The 17,014-nt window shown below is 33.7% G+C and overlaps 1 protein-coding gene across 2 annotated transcripts; it reads left to right on the forward strand.

Annotated features, from left to right (window-relative positions):
- The first annotated feature begins 1,203 nt into the window (after positions 1–1,203).
- Positions 1,204–15,700, forward strand: LOC148601613 (uncharacterized). Of its 2 annotated transcripts, XM_088556227.1 has the most exons (9): positions 1,204–1,323; positions 7,311–7,446; positions 8,700–8,785; positions 10,136–10,402; positions 10,867–11,058; positions 12,424–12,606; positions 13,670–13,798; positions 14,931–15,026; positions 15,542–15,700. In XM_088556227.1, the coding sequence occupies exons 3-9, from the start codon at positions 8,704–8,706 to the stop codon at positions 15,550–15,552; spliced, it is 960 nt and encodes a 319-aa protein (XP_088412353.1). In that variant the 5' UTR covers positions 1,204–1,323; positions 7,311–7,446; positions 8,700–8,703; the 3' UTR covers positions 15,553–15,700. The 2 variants fall into 2 exon arrangements, with proteins under 2 accessions (XP_088412353.1, XP_088412352.1); XM_088556226.1 differs by lacking the exon at positions 8,700–8,785.
- The last annotated feature ends 1,314 nt before the right edge of the window (positions 15,701–17,014 follow it).

Here is a 17,014-nt window from a genome sequence, read left to right on the forward strand (position 1 = left end):
GTATTACGAGTCTGATAGGTAAATAATATGTGAAAGGATACATCTGAACAGACATGAAAACAAATAAAAAAAAACCTGAACTGAATGCAGACAGGTTTTACGCGAGGATCATCATGAACTGATGGCCGAAGTGACCGACAATAACAATTCACTTTTTCTGTGTTATGATGTAGTTTAGCTTATAAACATCCTAATCAGGAAGCAATATCTATCTGGTGTTTAGTTAGTTGAAATAATAGGGTGCTCACGAGGGACTGGTACACATATTTAAGCTAAAGAGTGAAATGAAACTCAGTGCTGTCAAGACCTTTACAGGAAAGTAGGGCGTGGGCCAGGGAAGGATCTGGTCGCTCACGGGATACAAGATCTTCATCAATGACTTAAAGGATATATTTCAATCGAGTGGATGTGGATCTTTTATCGGCTCCATCTTCGGTGTTAGCCAAACTGTAGCAGATGTATGCCAGTCAGTTTTAAATCCACTTGATATTCAAATCGTGCTAGTCATGCTGCAAAACTTTGCACGCTTTGAAAGTTACCTAATAAGTTAGACCAAGACAAACATTTAAATCGTTATTTTTGATGACTCGGAAAAGTAAAGGAATCTTATCAACACTGAAATACCAACTGTGAAGAAGTTCGTTCACCTTTGAATACACAGAGACAATGGTAGCAAACAAAGTTCATTGCTGGTGGAACGATCTTTTTGCCTATTCTATAATGGGAATCGGGTTTAACGCCTTGAATGGAATATGTCCAGCATATCGATCAAAAAGGTGAACAATATATTGTTCCGAGATTCTTATATGGACAACAAAGTAAAAGTTGTTCGACTGAAATATCTGATATACGTTTTTGTGGAAAATCTGAACTCGGCTCATAAAAAAACTTGATAAAACAAATACAACGTCTACCTAAGAGATCTGCAGATACTGTCACATACATACAGCTTCATGTACATGTCTAGGCCGCAATACACAAGACAGTCCTGTGTACTATTCTTAAAATACTACACGAATCGAAGACTACTGGAGCCCAGCTTAATTGAGACAACTATCTATTAATTATTTAAACTCTTGTCGAATGGTTTATCCATTTACTTGTAATCTGGACGAAATGACCGTAGGTATACACGGATATACCCTCTATCAGTATTCGAAATAGATATGACCGCTACATCATATTAATATATTTCTAAGTAGAAAATCTTTCTGTTACCGTTTAACCTTGTTCTAATTACTTAATGTAATACGCAGAATATGGCCAGTGTTTTTAAGTTTATTGTTCTCTTGTGTTTAATTTGGTCCATTAAATCCCAAGAAGGTAAGTTATTATTGTGTAATATTATCTTAATTTGGTTATTTTTTTTTTCTCTTTTTTTTGTCTTTTTTGAATATTGCTAATCTCATATTGGACCGCTGAATTTTATGACTAGTTGACCGTATTGAAATCAACCATTAATGCATGTGTGACAATTTCCTTAATGTCTTCAGCTTTTCGTTAATTCTGAAATTTGGATTGAATTGAGGAGATCTTAGTGCTTTTGGTAAACCTAAATTTTTTTAAAGGAACTGAGGGAAACTTAGATTTTTTATCAGATTTATAAGTTCAAGCAATCTGATTGATCGGAATGTGAGTCTAAGATAGATTTGAGGAAAATCCTCAGATTTGATTTTTTTTAAGTTACCGGGCACTTGACCCTGAATGTTTTGACAAGTAGAAGTCTTCGTAAGAAAATTCTATAATATGTCATACCCCAACCAATAAGGTTTACACATTTTTAATTTTGTTATTGAGTTGCTTCAAGGGTCTATTTGATGGAATGTTTATTTTTTCTTTCCAATCTGGTTAGGAGATAAACCTAAGGATTACAGGGTTATCCTCCTTAATTTTGAATTCCACAGTATTGTACATTCTATATAAATTTTATCTCCTAAGAACAAGGATTACATGTATATGGAAAGTCATATGTTAATTTCTGTTTATTATAACATATATCAAAAATAAAAAATATGTAGGCTTTCCAACAATGAAACACATTTTGCATGATTCTTATCAGGAATACTACCTAATATTTCTCTTAAAGGTGTTCTCGAATTACATTTTTTTTTGTCGACAAACTCATGGAATGAGAATATAGACAATACACATGAAACCAACATTCACTAGAACTGTTATCTTGTACAAATATGATAAACTGTACTTACAAAAGTATGAATGTACATTATCGTTCATAAATTAAAATGAAATATACGACACCACAGTACAATCGACACATTTTTACAATTAGCTTGAGACTTTGACACACCGTCTACTGCGTGAAGAAAAAAAAAAGACCTCAGCAATGGTTAGATTCAAATACGGCAAAATCCAAAAACATGACCTAATGGGAATACATGAAACAAAGACGATAACTTCAGTAATTTTGGATGATGTAGTACTGGTAATACTATTGAAAACTTTGGTATGCTGTACACGTGTTTCAATGAGTACAATAACAAACTTTTTATCACCGGCATTAGGACCAAGAGATCTAAACAAAATATCAGTTGTTTCCAAGAGGTATTTATAACCATAATTATCAAAATAGAAAACCAAATCCAGCACAGAGAGGCTTTTAGAACCATGTGCATTTGAAGGAATGAGGCCACATTGTTGTAAGAACTTTGAAATTGGTTCTGTTGTAAATTTCGAATTCCATAGCGCCGTTTTCGGATTTCTTCCCTTCATGATATAATTAAACTATTTTCCAAAGTTTTATCCGTAAAAAAAACCATGACAGTGAATTTTCTTTCTGTCTTTTGTCAATTTCATTAGCAGTATCAATTTCATTAAACTGACAGTCCTATTAGGGTAAAGCAAATTTACGCTTAAGGCTGAAATAAAGTTAATTGATCATGATATGCTTATGCCCTACTTTTTTTTACTTTTACAAAGCAACTTATTTGCAACATCGATTTGTATCTAAGAGTATAAAATAATGCAATATAATAAACAGTACATGAAGATAAAATTGACAGCATAATAATTTTCATTAAAATACTAAATAAATACATCGCTTACGATTCCAATTTCATTTCAACGTAATCAATATGTTGTGTTTAACCACTGATAGACACAAATGTTTTAACGATTGAGAAGGAACACAGTTAATGAAATATGTACTTATATTTTTTTCAAAATAAAAGATCTCAAACCACTAAAGAAAATGTGGAAACCAGGGGCGTAGCTGTCTATACGCAAATACGCAGTTGCGTACTTTCGGAAAAAGTAACAAAAATAAAAACACACATTTTAAAGATAAAATAAAGGTTTTATGCGATGAGTCACTGGGGGCCTTGAGCGACCCCCCCCCCAGACCCCTCGCCGTAATTTTGCGTACAAATAAAACAGGCCTAGCTACGCCCCTGGAAAATTTTTTTAAACACGAAACACAATTTTCGAGAGGAAAATCAAAGAAACTTTCATTGACTTGTTAAATTTGTGTCTTACATTATGTACTATGTTACAGAATCTTATTATTTGCAGTTACCTGTAAATCAAGTTCCGAAAAGCGTCTGACGTTCGAAATTCATTCTGAACTCTCACTCTGGTAAAGCGGATGATCGTAACGGCCATGACCGTAGCAGCCGTTACGGTCATCCCAAGATGTAGGTTGGAAATTCTGGTAAGAATATTTTTTCTTTGATAAAGTTGTCTAATCAAGTTATTCAACAAAATATATATGACAAATAGTTACTCATCTATGTTTGATAATTGAAGCAGAATGCATATGGGTGAAATGTATGAATAATGAGAAATTACAAGGTAAAAATATCGGCGGGATGACCGTACTTTGTAACGAAGAACGTAGGATGACAGTAACAGAACAAGAGACTGAAGATGGGGATAACTGTAACGGGTTTATTTGATACGAAATACCGGAAAAACGAAATATTGGCAAACAATATACCGAAGCATCAACATAGAAAGGCAATTGAAAGATATCAAAATCAAATTCATGGCTATAGCCTAAAAGAGGGGGCGGATCCAGACACTTTGAAAAGGAGGGGTGCCAGATGAAGGTTCCTCGGAAAAAAGGGAGTGTTAGGACATTATTTGCCATTTTCTGTCGATTTTTACACATAAAAATGACAAATTTTCCAATAAACAGGATAGGTGCAAAGCCCCTGCACCCCTGGATCCGCCACTGTAAAAGCAGGAAACAGAGACGATATATACATACACAATGTAGCTAATAGAACAAAATACAGTTAGTGAAGACAATAGGTCTATACCAAATAAAACTGAAGATATTAATGCATATTATAATTTTGCAATATTTTATGTCATGTAGTGGAGAAGGTGCTTAAACTCAATTTTACCGAATCAAATACATCTAATGTTGTCGGGGCTTTGTCAAGTGAATGGTTCTCGGTTCAGGGAAGCCTTAACTTACCTCCTTCTCGATCATTGTCATAGGTATTATTCTGTTTTAAGGGAAAAAACCACGTTTGTTTAAGGTATTCATAGGATAAAAATGATAGGTGGGTAAAATCATTTATTTTTTTTAAATTATTTTATTTTGAAACTTGTGGGAAGATTTTTTTTGCATGTACTTTTTGAAAACCAATATCTTGAAAACTGTAAAAAAAAAAAAAAAAAAAAAAAAAAAAGACAAAGAAACCCGTTTTTTCCACCTTTCAAGGGCAGTAACTCTTACAGGGAGTTATTGCACTACTTTGATCCCTCCAAACTTTTGTGTGCCTTATAATAAGGATAATTTCAGCAGTTGAAAGAATTTGGATAAACCTTACTGTATTGGAGATATAATATGCGAAAAATTACCGCGTGACCCCTATGTTCTGTTTTAGTAACGTCAGCCATATTTTTTGACGGATGTAAATTCCTACATCAGTTCAATGCAAAATTCCACAAGGAACATTCATACAAAATTTGGTTCCAATTGTTCAAGTAGTGTCAGAGGGGAAAATTTTTGAAAGAAATAACATCAAAAATAGCAACAAAAAAAAAAAACATCTACAAAAAGCAATAACTCCAACATGGCATAACAGATTAAAACGAAAATTTCACCATAGATAGATCTCACCATGCTGAACACTTTTAACCAACCGGTTTTGAAGGCATATAGGAAAAACTACTTTCTGAACCTTAATTCTGTTATATTTTTCTATTTTTAGTAACAAAGTTTGGTTCCAATTAGTCAAGAAGTAGTGTCGTCGGAGAAGAGTTTTAAAAAATTATAAACGACGACGACGACGACAAATGATGGCAATAGCTCCCATGGTCGTCGGCCAGGTGAGATAAAAAGGGAAATATAGAGGATAAAAAGGCTATCGTTGGTGCCAAAATGTAATTTTATATTATATTCAGTTGCACGTGTGTACGATTTGGTTTTCGCACAACAAAACCAAAATTGATAAATATCGTCATGAAAATTGGTACTTTTACAGTTTGGATACGTATTTAACAAATTATGAATGTTTTGTTCATTAACGTTGTTGGAATAATTTGTAGAAAAAAATGATTTTATTCGGTAAGAGCAAATTTAAATACCCTTTTATTTTCCCGTAATTAAAAAGAACCATGCGCAGTCACGGGAAACACACTGAACTGTATCATTTAAAATATTAAATTTACAAAATAGGTAATTACTAAAATATCGATATAAAACGCTCTGTTTATCTCTTCATAGCAAAACGAAGAAGCACTTTGCATTAAACATCTTCATAGAGTTTCTTTAAGACCAAGCCACCCCAAGCTAAAACAAACCCGACCATACAGTTGCGAGCACTTCTAACCTTTCTTTAAATTTTGTCAGAATCTGTCAGGATTTCTGATCTACGACAGCAGATAGAACAGAAATCCTAGCCGAAAGATCCTGACAGGGTCTGACAGAGGCTATCTTGGGTCGGGACACATTTTGCCATATTCCCTGGCAGATCCTTACAGAAATTCTTCTATAGCGGTAATCAAAAGAATGTAATCCTGGGACAAAGACCGTTGTCGGAACAAACAGTATTGTCGGAAATCTTGACGGTTGTGTGTTTAGTTGTTGTATTTTGTATTGAAACATATTTGTATTCTTGATTGATTGTTATTGTCGTTTGTTACTGAATTGATAATTGAGAGTGTCGCTTACTGTCACCCATAGTTTTAATGTATAAAGTGAAACCTGTCTAAACCGAACACATTTTTGACTTCGAAGTTGGTTCAGTTAAATCTGGTGTTCAGTTTATGAAGATTCAAAGCATATTTTAACTATTACAAGATGCAAATTCTGATATTATAAAATGGAGAATAGTATCAAAGAATATTCTCTTATTTATTTACTAGAATCTGAAGCCTGCGTCGAATTTTAGTTCTTCTTTGGATAAAAAAATCATATAATGATATAAAACTTACACGTATTAACTAGTACAAATTTCGATAATTAAGCGGAATCGAAAATTCCTTAAAGGAGAAGACCATGTTATTATGCAGGTCATAAATATCGAAACTAATCTGTTAAATACTCATGCAAATTAAATTTAAAAACGATAATTTCCTTGTCTTAACTAATCAATCGCTATTTAAAATAAGGAATCCGGGCGCGACCAGGATCGCTTGAGCTGTGACGTCACGAAGTCGGTTTGTAAAACGAAAGTAAATTGGTAATTGATTACGATGTCCGAAGAAAGCGAAAATTTGGGACGTTCCCTCTATAATTTCAACCCAAACTATACAGAAGAATAGATTGAGGCATAATGTGTGAGCAAATGTTAGAAAACATTGATGAACTGTAGGATTTGCAGCTAGAAAGCTAGTATGTCTGAGGAAAATCCGATGAGTGTTCGTATTGCCGGCCATAAAACCTTTTGAATATATCTCTTTTATCATTTGTGCAGTGGAAGCTTGACCAGACAACATGTTTTAGTGATCAGAAAAAAAACAGCATCGTAGAAATATTTACGGAATATTTTTTGTTTATAAAGTATATGTGCAGTACTTGTATCGGAAACCAAACCGACTTAGTGACGTCACGAGCTAATCGGAAGCTATCGGTAAATAACAATAAAGTCTGCTTATGGTCTTCCTTCAGACAGAAGAGTTCTGCAAGATTGCTATCCACGCATACTTCTAAGATTTCGATGTTTGCATAGCCTTGTGCATGTTACAAAAGCGCATTTTGCATTAAAGGTTATTTATGTTTGTTTACATGGGTATGATTTATGATTTCAGCCTAACTTAATGTAAAGATGGTCTTTCCCTTTATTTGAAATGAGCTGAATATCAATATACATGTAAACATTCTACTTTTTATTTTTCAGGGCACACCATTTGATTGTGTTCATCGACATTTGATATCGGCGTAAAAACGCGACATGTTATGCAGAATTTATAATCATTGTATTTCGGGACTGTTTGATCACTTGTTTGTCAGGAAAAAAATGTACTGTTCCAGGAGTAAGTTCACATTGCTATTTCAAAACACAAAATATAGATAGGTTTGAAATCTTATTCACTCATGAGCTCTATACACTTTAAAGAATGAACACACATGAGGTACCCCTTATTTTACTATAGAAGCCACCGTAATTCCTATCAATACATTCGTCACCAAAACAAAGACATATAATGATTTAGACGGCATTCCATGTCATGTATAGGTTTCTAATAACAATTAAACAAGAAACATTCTACAAACTTATAGTAGAACCAGACAAAAAATGTATCCACACGATCTCTTATCATTTTGGATAAATATCCGCAACAAATACCCACCAGCCAGCAGTGGGATAATTCATATACTTTGCTAACCGAATAAAATAAATTACACACAAAAACTGAAAAAAGCTTCATGAGCTTTTGCAAGAATATAAAGGGCGAAGAGGAATAGACACAGTCAAGTGGTTTGGATTTTAGGTCGGCAAGTTGGAGATCGTGAAATTACTTTCTATAATTAAAAACCCTGGCTGCAATTGATTTAGGGTAGGTACATGGTCCTTTAAATATGGAAATCTGTCAAGTAGAATTTTTATGGTGTAAGATATTGCCAAGATTTACCGCATCTAGACCTTTGTTAACAAAATTGACTTTCAAGAATGAACGTCTCTCTAGCTCATTTTCGGTTATGCCAACGCGTTTAAATAGCATGTGAAAATGCCAATGTACAGAAATATGGCAATAAATTTATATCTAAGCGAAATGGGTCAGCTGCAGATATGGCAAAACATTCCTAATAACATAATTGTAATTTTAGAAAGAGGTAGGGCGTATAGTTTCGTACGAGTGTCATTAATACCTAGTGGTTGATTCATGTACGACAGTGGACCATCTATAGAGATGTTGTACAAGAATGGAAAGGTGTAACATCTATTTCCTTGACTACGTTTGTGACTTTGACTTTAAATGAGCATAGTGATCACATTCACAAAACTACAGCGTAGACTGAACTGATTGCCTACACTTTTGGTTCTAGAAAAGCAGAGGACGCTTACCCTACCGGTGCACCTGGTCCATGCTCCCAGTTTTTAGTGGAGTTCGAGTTGCTCATTTACTTTTGTTGCTTTGTATGTATGATTTTAATTGCTTTATGTTCTTTGTTGTGTATGTGTGTTTTCCATGTCTGGTCTTTGTCCCTGGATTGCATTCTTTTGATTACCGCTATAACCTTGGTTCCCTTGGTTACTCTTTGATACAATGTATCATCGTTGCAGCCGCATGGCTTTGCAAGTTTTCAAATCAAGAGGTCTTCCCTCTGTAAACGGTATGCTGTACTTAACGTTGAACTATTTGTGTGGTGGTAAGTTTTTTTTAAAAATAAACGAAAAATGAGAAAAAAGAAAATTGTTATGTTAATTATGCTTTTCTTAAAAAATGAACAAAAATCTTCTATATGGTGATCTCCACAAGATAAAACCGCACAAATGATTTCAGAAGTAATTAACTACACCAATTCAATTTCCTGGAATGGTGCATTCACTTTTTCATCGATTTATAACCCTTAAGATAAACAAATATAGGATGATACGATTGAAATCTTTATTTTTTCATCAGTCATTTAAAGATTGATTTAATTGTGATCAGGTTAATCGAGCGTAATTTTTAATTGAATTTCTAATCGATTAAAAAAAAAATCAGATTTGTCCCTCCACCAAAGCCTTATTTAGTTTAAAATTATTTGCATTACGGACTGCGGACCGACCTATGGATGTAATTGGCGTCACAGTACCAGTACTGAAAATAACCTTTTGCATAGATGAGAGATAAACAATCAAATTATATCATATACGAATAAAGATATATAAACACACCAAAGAAATGAGATGCCCCTTTTATTTCTAAATACCCTTCCGAAAGTCCAATTACTCTTAACAACCAAACAACTGCATAAATAGATACTCTTCCAGGTCATGTCTGGGTTTAGTTTTGACAAAACAAAACATTCAACATTCACTACAATTTACAGCAGAACCAGTGAGAAATGGCCCTTATAAGATATATCCGTTATTGAAGGTGAATTTAAAGATGTAACGATGTTATACTTGAAAGCCTATGGATAGAATACGCGTAGCCTTTTGGAGGCCATTTGCATTTACAGTCCATATCTAAAATCAAAATAGTTTAGTTTTGATTTTGTTGGACCTCATTTGACCATTAAGATTGATAACATTTAACTGATACATATTTACCATTAAAGAAATTACAAATAAAATTCCTCAACAGTAAAGGAGAAGAAGATTGTGTAGAACTTTTGATTACATATATTTAATCTGTATTACATGTATGTATAAAATGACCAGCTTTTTAGTGTCAATTACAATCATATGCTTAGCTTGGTTGGTTGCAGCACTTCAAGGTAAGTTCCATTTTGATTTTGATGCTTGACTTTTCATTTTAAGTTTAAATGTATCGTAAAAAACGATGTACACTTGATGCGTTCATTGTTATGAATTTGTAGATCCTTTTAAAAGCTAAAAAATATGATATTAAACAATGGAGAAATCTGAGGCAAATTCCAACTATACATCTGCATAAAGTATAAGCCAAAATCCGCCACCAACAAATATAAGGTTATGAGAATCCCACATCATGTCAGAATGTTTTCTTACATATTTCCTATATCTTTCTTGTTCTTTATTCATATTTTCAGATACTTCTCAATGTCCAAAAACTATACTATCTTTCAAATACATCCACTTGTACACAGACAGTTGTGTCATATTTATCAAGACTAAAAAGTCATGGCAGGATGCTAGAAATTTTTGCAAAAGTCTAGGTGGTGACCTGATTACCATCAAAGATGCCAGAAAGCAGCAGTTTATAATGCAATATCTCGCAGTGAACCACTGGGAAACAAACGAAGTTTGGATAGGTCTCACAGATCAGGTCAAAGAAGGAGACTGGCGATGGATCGATGGTTTGTATGTTGTTAAATACACAAAGGTGTACACTCATTTTAGAGGTCCCCGAGGTTTAATATTAGCCAAATAGTTCGACTCAGAATTGAAGGATAACATATAATATTTACCGACATCAGCAATGTCACATCCATTCTTACAAGTTTTTGGGAACCTGATCGTGAATTTGATTTTTTTCCTATATTTTTGGTTTTGGTTTTAGTATACAATTTTTATCTGAATGTCACTTTCTATACATCGGTTTTAATGCTGTTAGGAAGATGTGTTACTTTTTAAACACGTGTATAACATTTCTAAATTTCCAATTTTCTGTTTATATGAGATTGTTATTGACACACAAGATTGTTTAACTATTTCGTATAGGCAGAATGAATTTAGCATTAACACAATTAGTTTTTGCTTAGCTGGCATGTTTACAACATGAATGCTTTCTAATGAGTGAGTTGCATTTATATATTTTTAGGTAGCAAATTAAGCTTTAACTGTTTTGCAAAAGAACAAGGTAACAACCACGCAGTTGGTTTTCTCTTTACTAACGGTGGAAACGAGGATTGTGCTCTCATTAGACGGGACGATGGAGGTCAATGGCATGATTACCACTGCGCACCTCTTGTTGGGTCTTTGGGTTATCAGTTTTCATTTGCTTGTGAATTTAGTAAGTGTCATGGGTGAATTTGTTTGAAATGAATCTCCGATTATTTTGTATCTTTCGTTTAACTTGATTGGTATGGAACTGTTAGCACAACTTTTAAAAGCATATACAATTAAACATCTACAAAATAATGTTATTTTTAACAGTCAAAAAGCCGACATGAATTATATTATCATTATCTGCGTCTACAGCAACCATGTGACACAAGTATAGGACTTGCGATATGGAATTTAAAAAAAAGATAATTTGCTTGAATGTTACTTTCATGGCCAGACATGTCTTACTTTCTTGGCACACATCCCTCTTGAAATGTAAGTATTAGTAGTGGTGATTAACCAAAAAAAAAAAAAAAAAAAAACCCATTGCCGATAAAAACACTTGGTAAAGATTCTCTTCTAGAAATATTCCTTCATACTTAATTACGAAAATATTATTTAAGCCTCTGATACATTTGTTTGTTTGTTTGTTGGGGTTTAACGTCCGAGCAGAAATATTTCAGCTATATTCAGACAATGAACATGAAATGAAAAAAAAAAGGATGGGTCACAAGGATAATTGGGTCGACAAATTTTGATTGCCACTGGAAAAAGGGGGGATGGGTAGGGTCGGGCAATTTAGCCTCCTGTGGCGGAGCCCTATGGTTCCTACTCCGGGAGAATACCCCAGCAGTGTTCTTTAACGTGCGAGGAACGTGGCATTTTTCCCAACACGGTGCACCACTATGGTTTGCGGTCAGGTTTTCCGTATTATAGCCCGACAACCCCAGCATGTAACACGCCCTGGGGTACCCCATTCCACCACCTGGGGCACACATCCCAGTTGCTCTGTGGGCAGAGCGCCCTAGCCCCCGGCTAGGGTTCTGAGCACTATTTAGTCGCCTCTTACGACAAGCTTAGCGCTGCTGCAGGCCTATTCTTTTGACACCCGGACCTGCACGGGGTGCCTCTGATAGAGAATACCTTTCTAAAGTTGTGCATCAGAAGTACATTTATATGGTAACGGACATGACACCTTAACTGAAACATATTTTGAATATCTGTGCGAAAACATTGTCTGTATAAAATGTGCTACTCATATACACGAAGAGTAAAAAGAACATGAACTACTATGCACTTTAATTTTTATTTCATCAGAATTATTAGTATTTATAAGACCTTTCAATATTTACTGTACAGTTTCATAACTCTAATTTATAAATTTAAAGTATAAATTAGTCTTCATGGATAAATATGAGGAAAATCATTCGGAAAGTTAGAAATAAAAGGGTTTTGCTAAATCTATTAACACTTATATCAAGAGCATTTAAAAAGAAAATTAGGGTACATGTACTTTAGGCTCAAGTTTCTAGACTTATCTCTTTTGCTGCAGAAATATCAACAACTCCACCCGATAGTGCATCATTCCATCAAAGTACAATGACGTTACAACAAATGTCAATTTCAAAAACAGCAGACAGACCATGTGAAGACAACACATTAGTTAACTGTTCAGATCCTGCTTTCTGTAGTCCAGTTTTTAGGAAGAACTGTCCTTTGACATGTGGTCTATGCGGTAGATATACTTACTCTCAGCAAATAAGCAATGATTTTTATAAAGCTTATTTTTGACATTCTTTTGTATTTAACATTTACTAGAGGACCAACATGAATTTCGCTGATATCATATCTTAACGAATTTTGAAACAACATGCCACACGTGCAGCTCATTAAATAATGATATGACGCACTAAAGATAAACTGTCAAGCTGTTAACAATGATTAATTTAAGAAATCACGTGGCGTCAATTTCACAAAGAGAGTCGTAAGTGTATATTTGATCATTAGTAAATGACGTCACAACATAAAATAGTATTGTTAGCATAACTTACGATCAATTTTACGCTTACAACTTTTTGTGAAATTGAAGCCTGGCATAAGTTTCACAAAAAGTCGTAAGTGTAAAATTGATCGTAAGTACTGGTGTAACAATGCTTTTTTATGTTATGATGTCATTACTTACGATCAACTTTACACTTACGATTTTGTGAAATTGACGCCTGGTGTACACTTTGTGGTTCGGTTCAGACACGGTTTCTAATTATTTAGTTCAAAATACTTTTAGACTGTTAGAAAATAGTTTAAAATGTGTCTGCTTTAGACAGGTTCGGATTCTTTCGTTAAGACAGGTTTAATTGTATATATCAGGAAAATGAATATGGTGAATACGTCAAAAACAACAACCTCAACAGAATGAATAATGTCGGCCACACATGGGTCTCCAATGAACGACAACGAAACCCTTACATTATTGGGCAAACTGACGTTGGCCAAAACACCATTAAAACATGTACAGCGAAATAGTTGCCTCTAAATACTCATGCAACATAAAGTACAGTAAAAAAAGTGGAAAAAGGCCAGAAATTTAAGTTAGGTTTAATTTGCTCATTATATACTTATTTAATATTATCAAAATAACGTCTTCATTCTGACTGAGCTAAGCTTGTAATAAAATTGTTGATATTTAAGTTTTAAATATAAATCGGAACCCTCCCCCCCCAAAAAAAAAATAAAAAAAACAAAACAAAACAAAACAAAACAAAAACAAAAACAAAATCATTATCATTATATTTTAATAGTGGCTCCAACAAAACCTACTGAATCCACTACTAAACTATGTGAAGATGATACATTTCTGAATTGTAAAGATCCTGGTATTTGTAACTCTGCGTCTAAGAACAACTGTCCTGTAGCATGTGGGCTGTGTAGTGAGTAAACTATAAAATCAATTTCAATCGAAATTATCTTATTTCATATATGTGTCAATAACTCTGTTTTATAGTTTTATTTACTGTATATTTTTTTGCTATTTCGAAAAGCATTTAATATCAGAGAGTTCTTACGACCAATATAACGGTTTATATCATTTAAGGGATACATTATATATCAATAACTCAAACGAGTTTCATTTATACATTTTACCATAAATTGGGAATATTTGACCGTAGTTTTCTTTTTGATTATTTGGCGCCTCTCTTAAAGGTGCCAAAATTAAACATACCAAAATATAATGTTTTCGAAAATTAAGGCAGCCGATATGTATATCAGTGTATTGGTACGTTCGGATGAAAAGAATATTTATATCGTTGTATGTGTCTGTATAGCAAATAAATTGACCCTTTGTTTTACCTTGGTGAAACGGTTGTAACAGATGTGAAAGTGGTAGTGCTAGATTCTTGTTTATGATAATAAAGGATAGTTCTATTAAATCTTGAAAGAGTAATCAAGGGAACCAAGGTTATAGCGGTAATCAAAATAATGTAATCCAGGGACAAAGACCGGACATGGAAAACAGACATACACAACAAAGAACATAAAGTAACTAAAATCAAACATACACAGTAACAAAAGCAAATGAGCAACTCGAACTCCACTAAAAACTGGGAACATAAACTAGGTGCACAGGTAGGGTAAGCGTCCTCTGCTTTTCTAGAAACACCCATCGAGTTGTTCATAAAATGTCAAGTCCGGGGAAGACAAACGAGGATAGGAAAACTATATAACGCAAAATAATACACTTAATATAAAATAAAATAAGCATTTTAGATTTGGTCCAATACCAGTATGATTTAGAAATCATTGGAAATAAAAAAAGTATTTACCCTAACAAACTAAATTAAGACTTTGAAAAATGATCCAGTGAAAAGATGTGTTTTAAAGGATACAGCATCAATGTGATGGAATATCAAATCCATATATATATATATATATATGCATTAGGGTCGAGTAAAGCTTTTTAACAGTACATACTATGCCAAATTCACTATATCAAATCAAATATTTAATTTCTACTTCCATATCTTAATAATATATTTTAGCTGGTAATTTGTTATGTTTCAGCACCTTGTGTAGACAATCACTTTGTCAACTGTTTAAACGGTGATGTATGTAGCTCGAGTTACAAACAACATTGTCGAAAGTCATGTGGCCTGTGTGGTATGTAAAATAGTTTTGTGGTATCATTTGTGTCGATGAGTCTGTTGCATTAACTTTATTTAGTTAACATTTCATACAACCCGTCTTTCTTCGTGGACTAAAACATAATGCACTATCATTTTCTGTTTATCGAATAGCTCCATTTACCAACACATCATTTTATAACTTTTACCTCGTATTTATGTACTTGAATGATGCATATGACAAATTACTTTCCATTCAATAAATAAAATATCTCAAGTAACATCAAATCGAAATAGAAATAGAAAATGTGACATTTGTTTAATTCTTATCCTGTGCAATTCTTGGACGGACAGATACTTGAATGCAAAATTGATTTTACAAACTCTCTGAAACATATTAATTTTGTAAGTCAATTACTTGTTACTATTTACTTCTGAGGAAAATATTCCACTCCTTTATAATTCAATACAAACGAATATGCTCGAGGATTTGGACTTTCATTTGTCATATATTCATTAAAGTCGCTTTCTTAGATTGTTTCTCTTTTTAAGGGCCTCAATAATGCTTAACTTCAAGATCCCGTCAACAAGAAGACTCGTGCGCTATAGTTTAATTCATTGACGTAAAAAGAACCAGGCTTAGTTGTTTGTGTTTTTGTACCTATCTAATAATTTTGTTGTTTTATATTGATTGTTATATTATGGAGCATTAAAACAATAAAACAATTGATTCATTCGTGATTTTTTCCCACCTGAACAATTTGGGGGGGGGGGGGGTCAAAGCAAGGAAAATAGTAAATACGCATCTCAACAAATTAAGGCTTTGATTGTCGTGAACAGATCTATATGTCAAGTATTGCAACTTGATTGTGAACAGATCAAGAATCGTGATCACTTAGTTTAAGACTTATTTGCCAAATCTGCAAATAAAACAGGCAAATCAAGGATGTCTATCGAATTGGTTTCCATTTGCAGATGATAGATAGAAAGGAATCTGTCTTTTATTTCAATTACCTATTTTTCAGAAGATGAAAAATGCAACATCTCACCCTATAATGCAATTTGATGCTTCTGTGCGTTTGCAAATGTCCTCATCATGAACGTTAATAGGGGAAAGAAAGCTGCTTTGGGTATTTGTCAAGTAAACTAATCCAATTTTCCCGCTGAAAATTTTGCTAATACTGAACTAGATATTGTGATGGATTCCTTCTCTGTGGGCCACTGATTTAAAAATGCTGTACATAGTCATGCATAAAGTCAATTAAGTCACCCTCTGGTCAAATTTCATGGTGGTAAAGAATTTTGCATCGGGTAATATTTTTCCTTAGTGAAATTATCATGTATACATATACCACCTTAAACTGCAAACAGTGTATGTATGATACCTTACGTATGGAAGTGTTCCGATTTAGGTTAAGGAGGTGAGGCACAGTCTTCCCATCAAAGGTGCAGAGTGGCAAGTCAGTAGATGCGTGTAGTCCAGTATATTTTAGGTTTGTTATTTTTTCCCCGATTTAACATTAGACGTAAGACATGTTTTCTCCCGTACGCCTGTCCAGAGTGAGATATAACTTGCTTAGTTAATATCAAGTGATTTTGGTTTTGTTCTCATATGTAGTGTGATGGCAATTTCACCGAAAGGGAATAATTGTTTTCGTGTCCAATCGAGGACGGTCTACGGACATAAATAATTTCTCAGCGTACAAGTAAGGCCAAAACAAATATACTACCCTTGACTGACCTTCTTTTTTTGTAGTATGTTTGGATTGTTGCTTCTTTAAGTAGCAGTCTTTCTAAAATCAGACAGGAAGTGATTCATGCATGTCAAAAACCCACCAAATTCAGTTTTATTTCTTGTTCAGACACAGTAACTGATCATGTAACCAGTCTTAGTTTTTCATTTGGTTGTTGCGCGTTTGAGATAACTATTATATAGATTGTACATGAAATTTGCACTTTGCAAGAGTTATCGTTCTTTATTTGGCTTCATTTGGTTACTTTTAGTGGGAGATTAATGTATGATTT

Source organism: Perna viridis, chromosome 12, assembly GCF_037379345.1.
Source record: "Perna viridis isolate PV_CMFRI_1.1 ecotype Kerala chromosome 12, ASM3737934v1, whole genome shotgun sequence".
Taxonomy (NCBI): domain Eukaryota; kingdom Metazoa; phylum Mollusca; class Bivalvia; order Mytilida; family Mytilidae; genus Perna; species Perna viridis.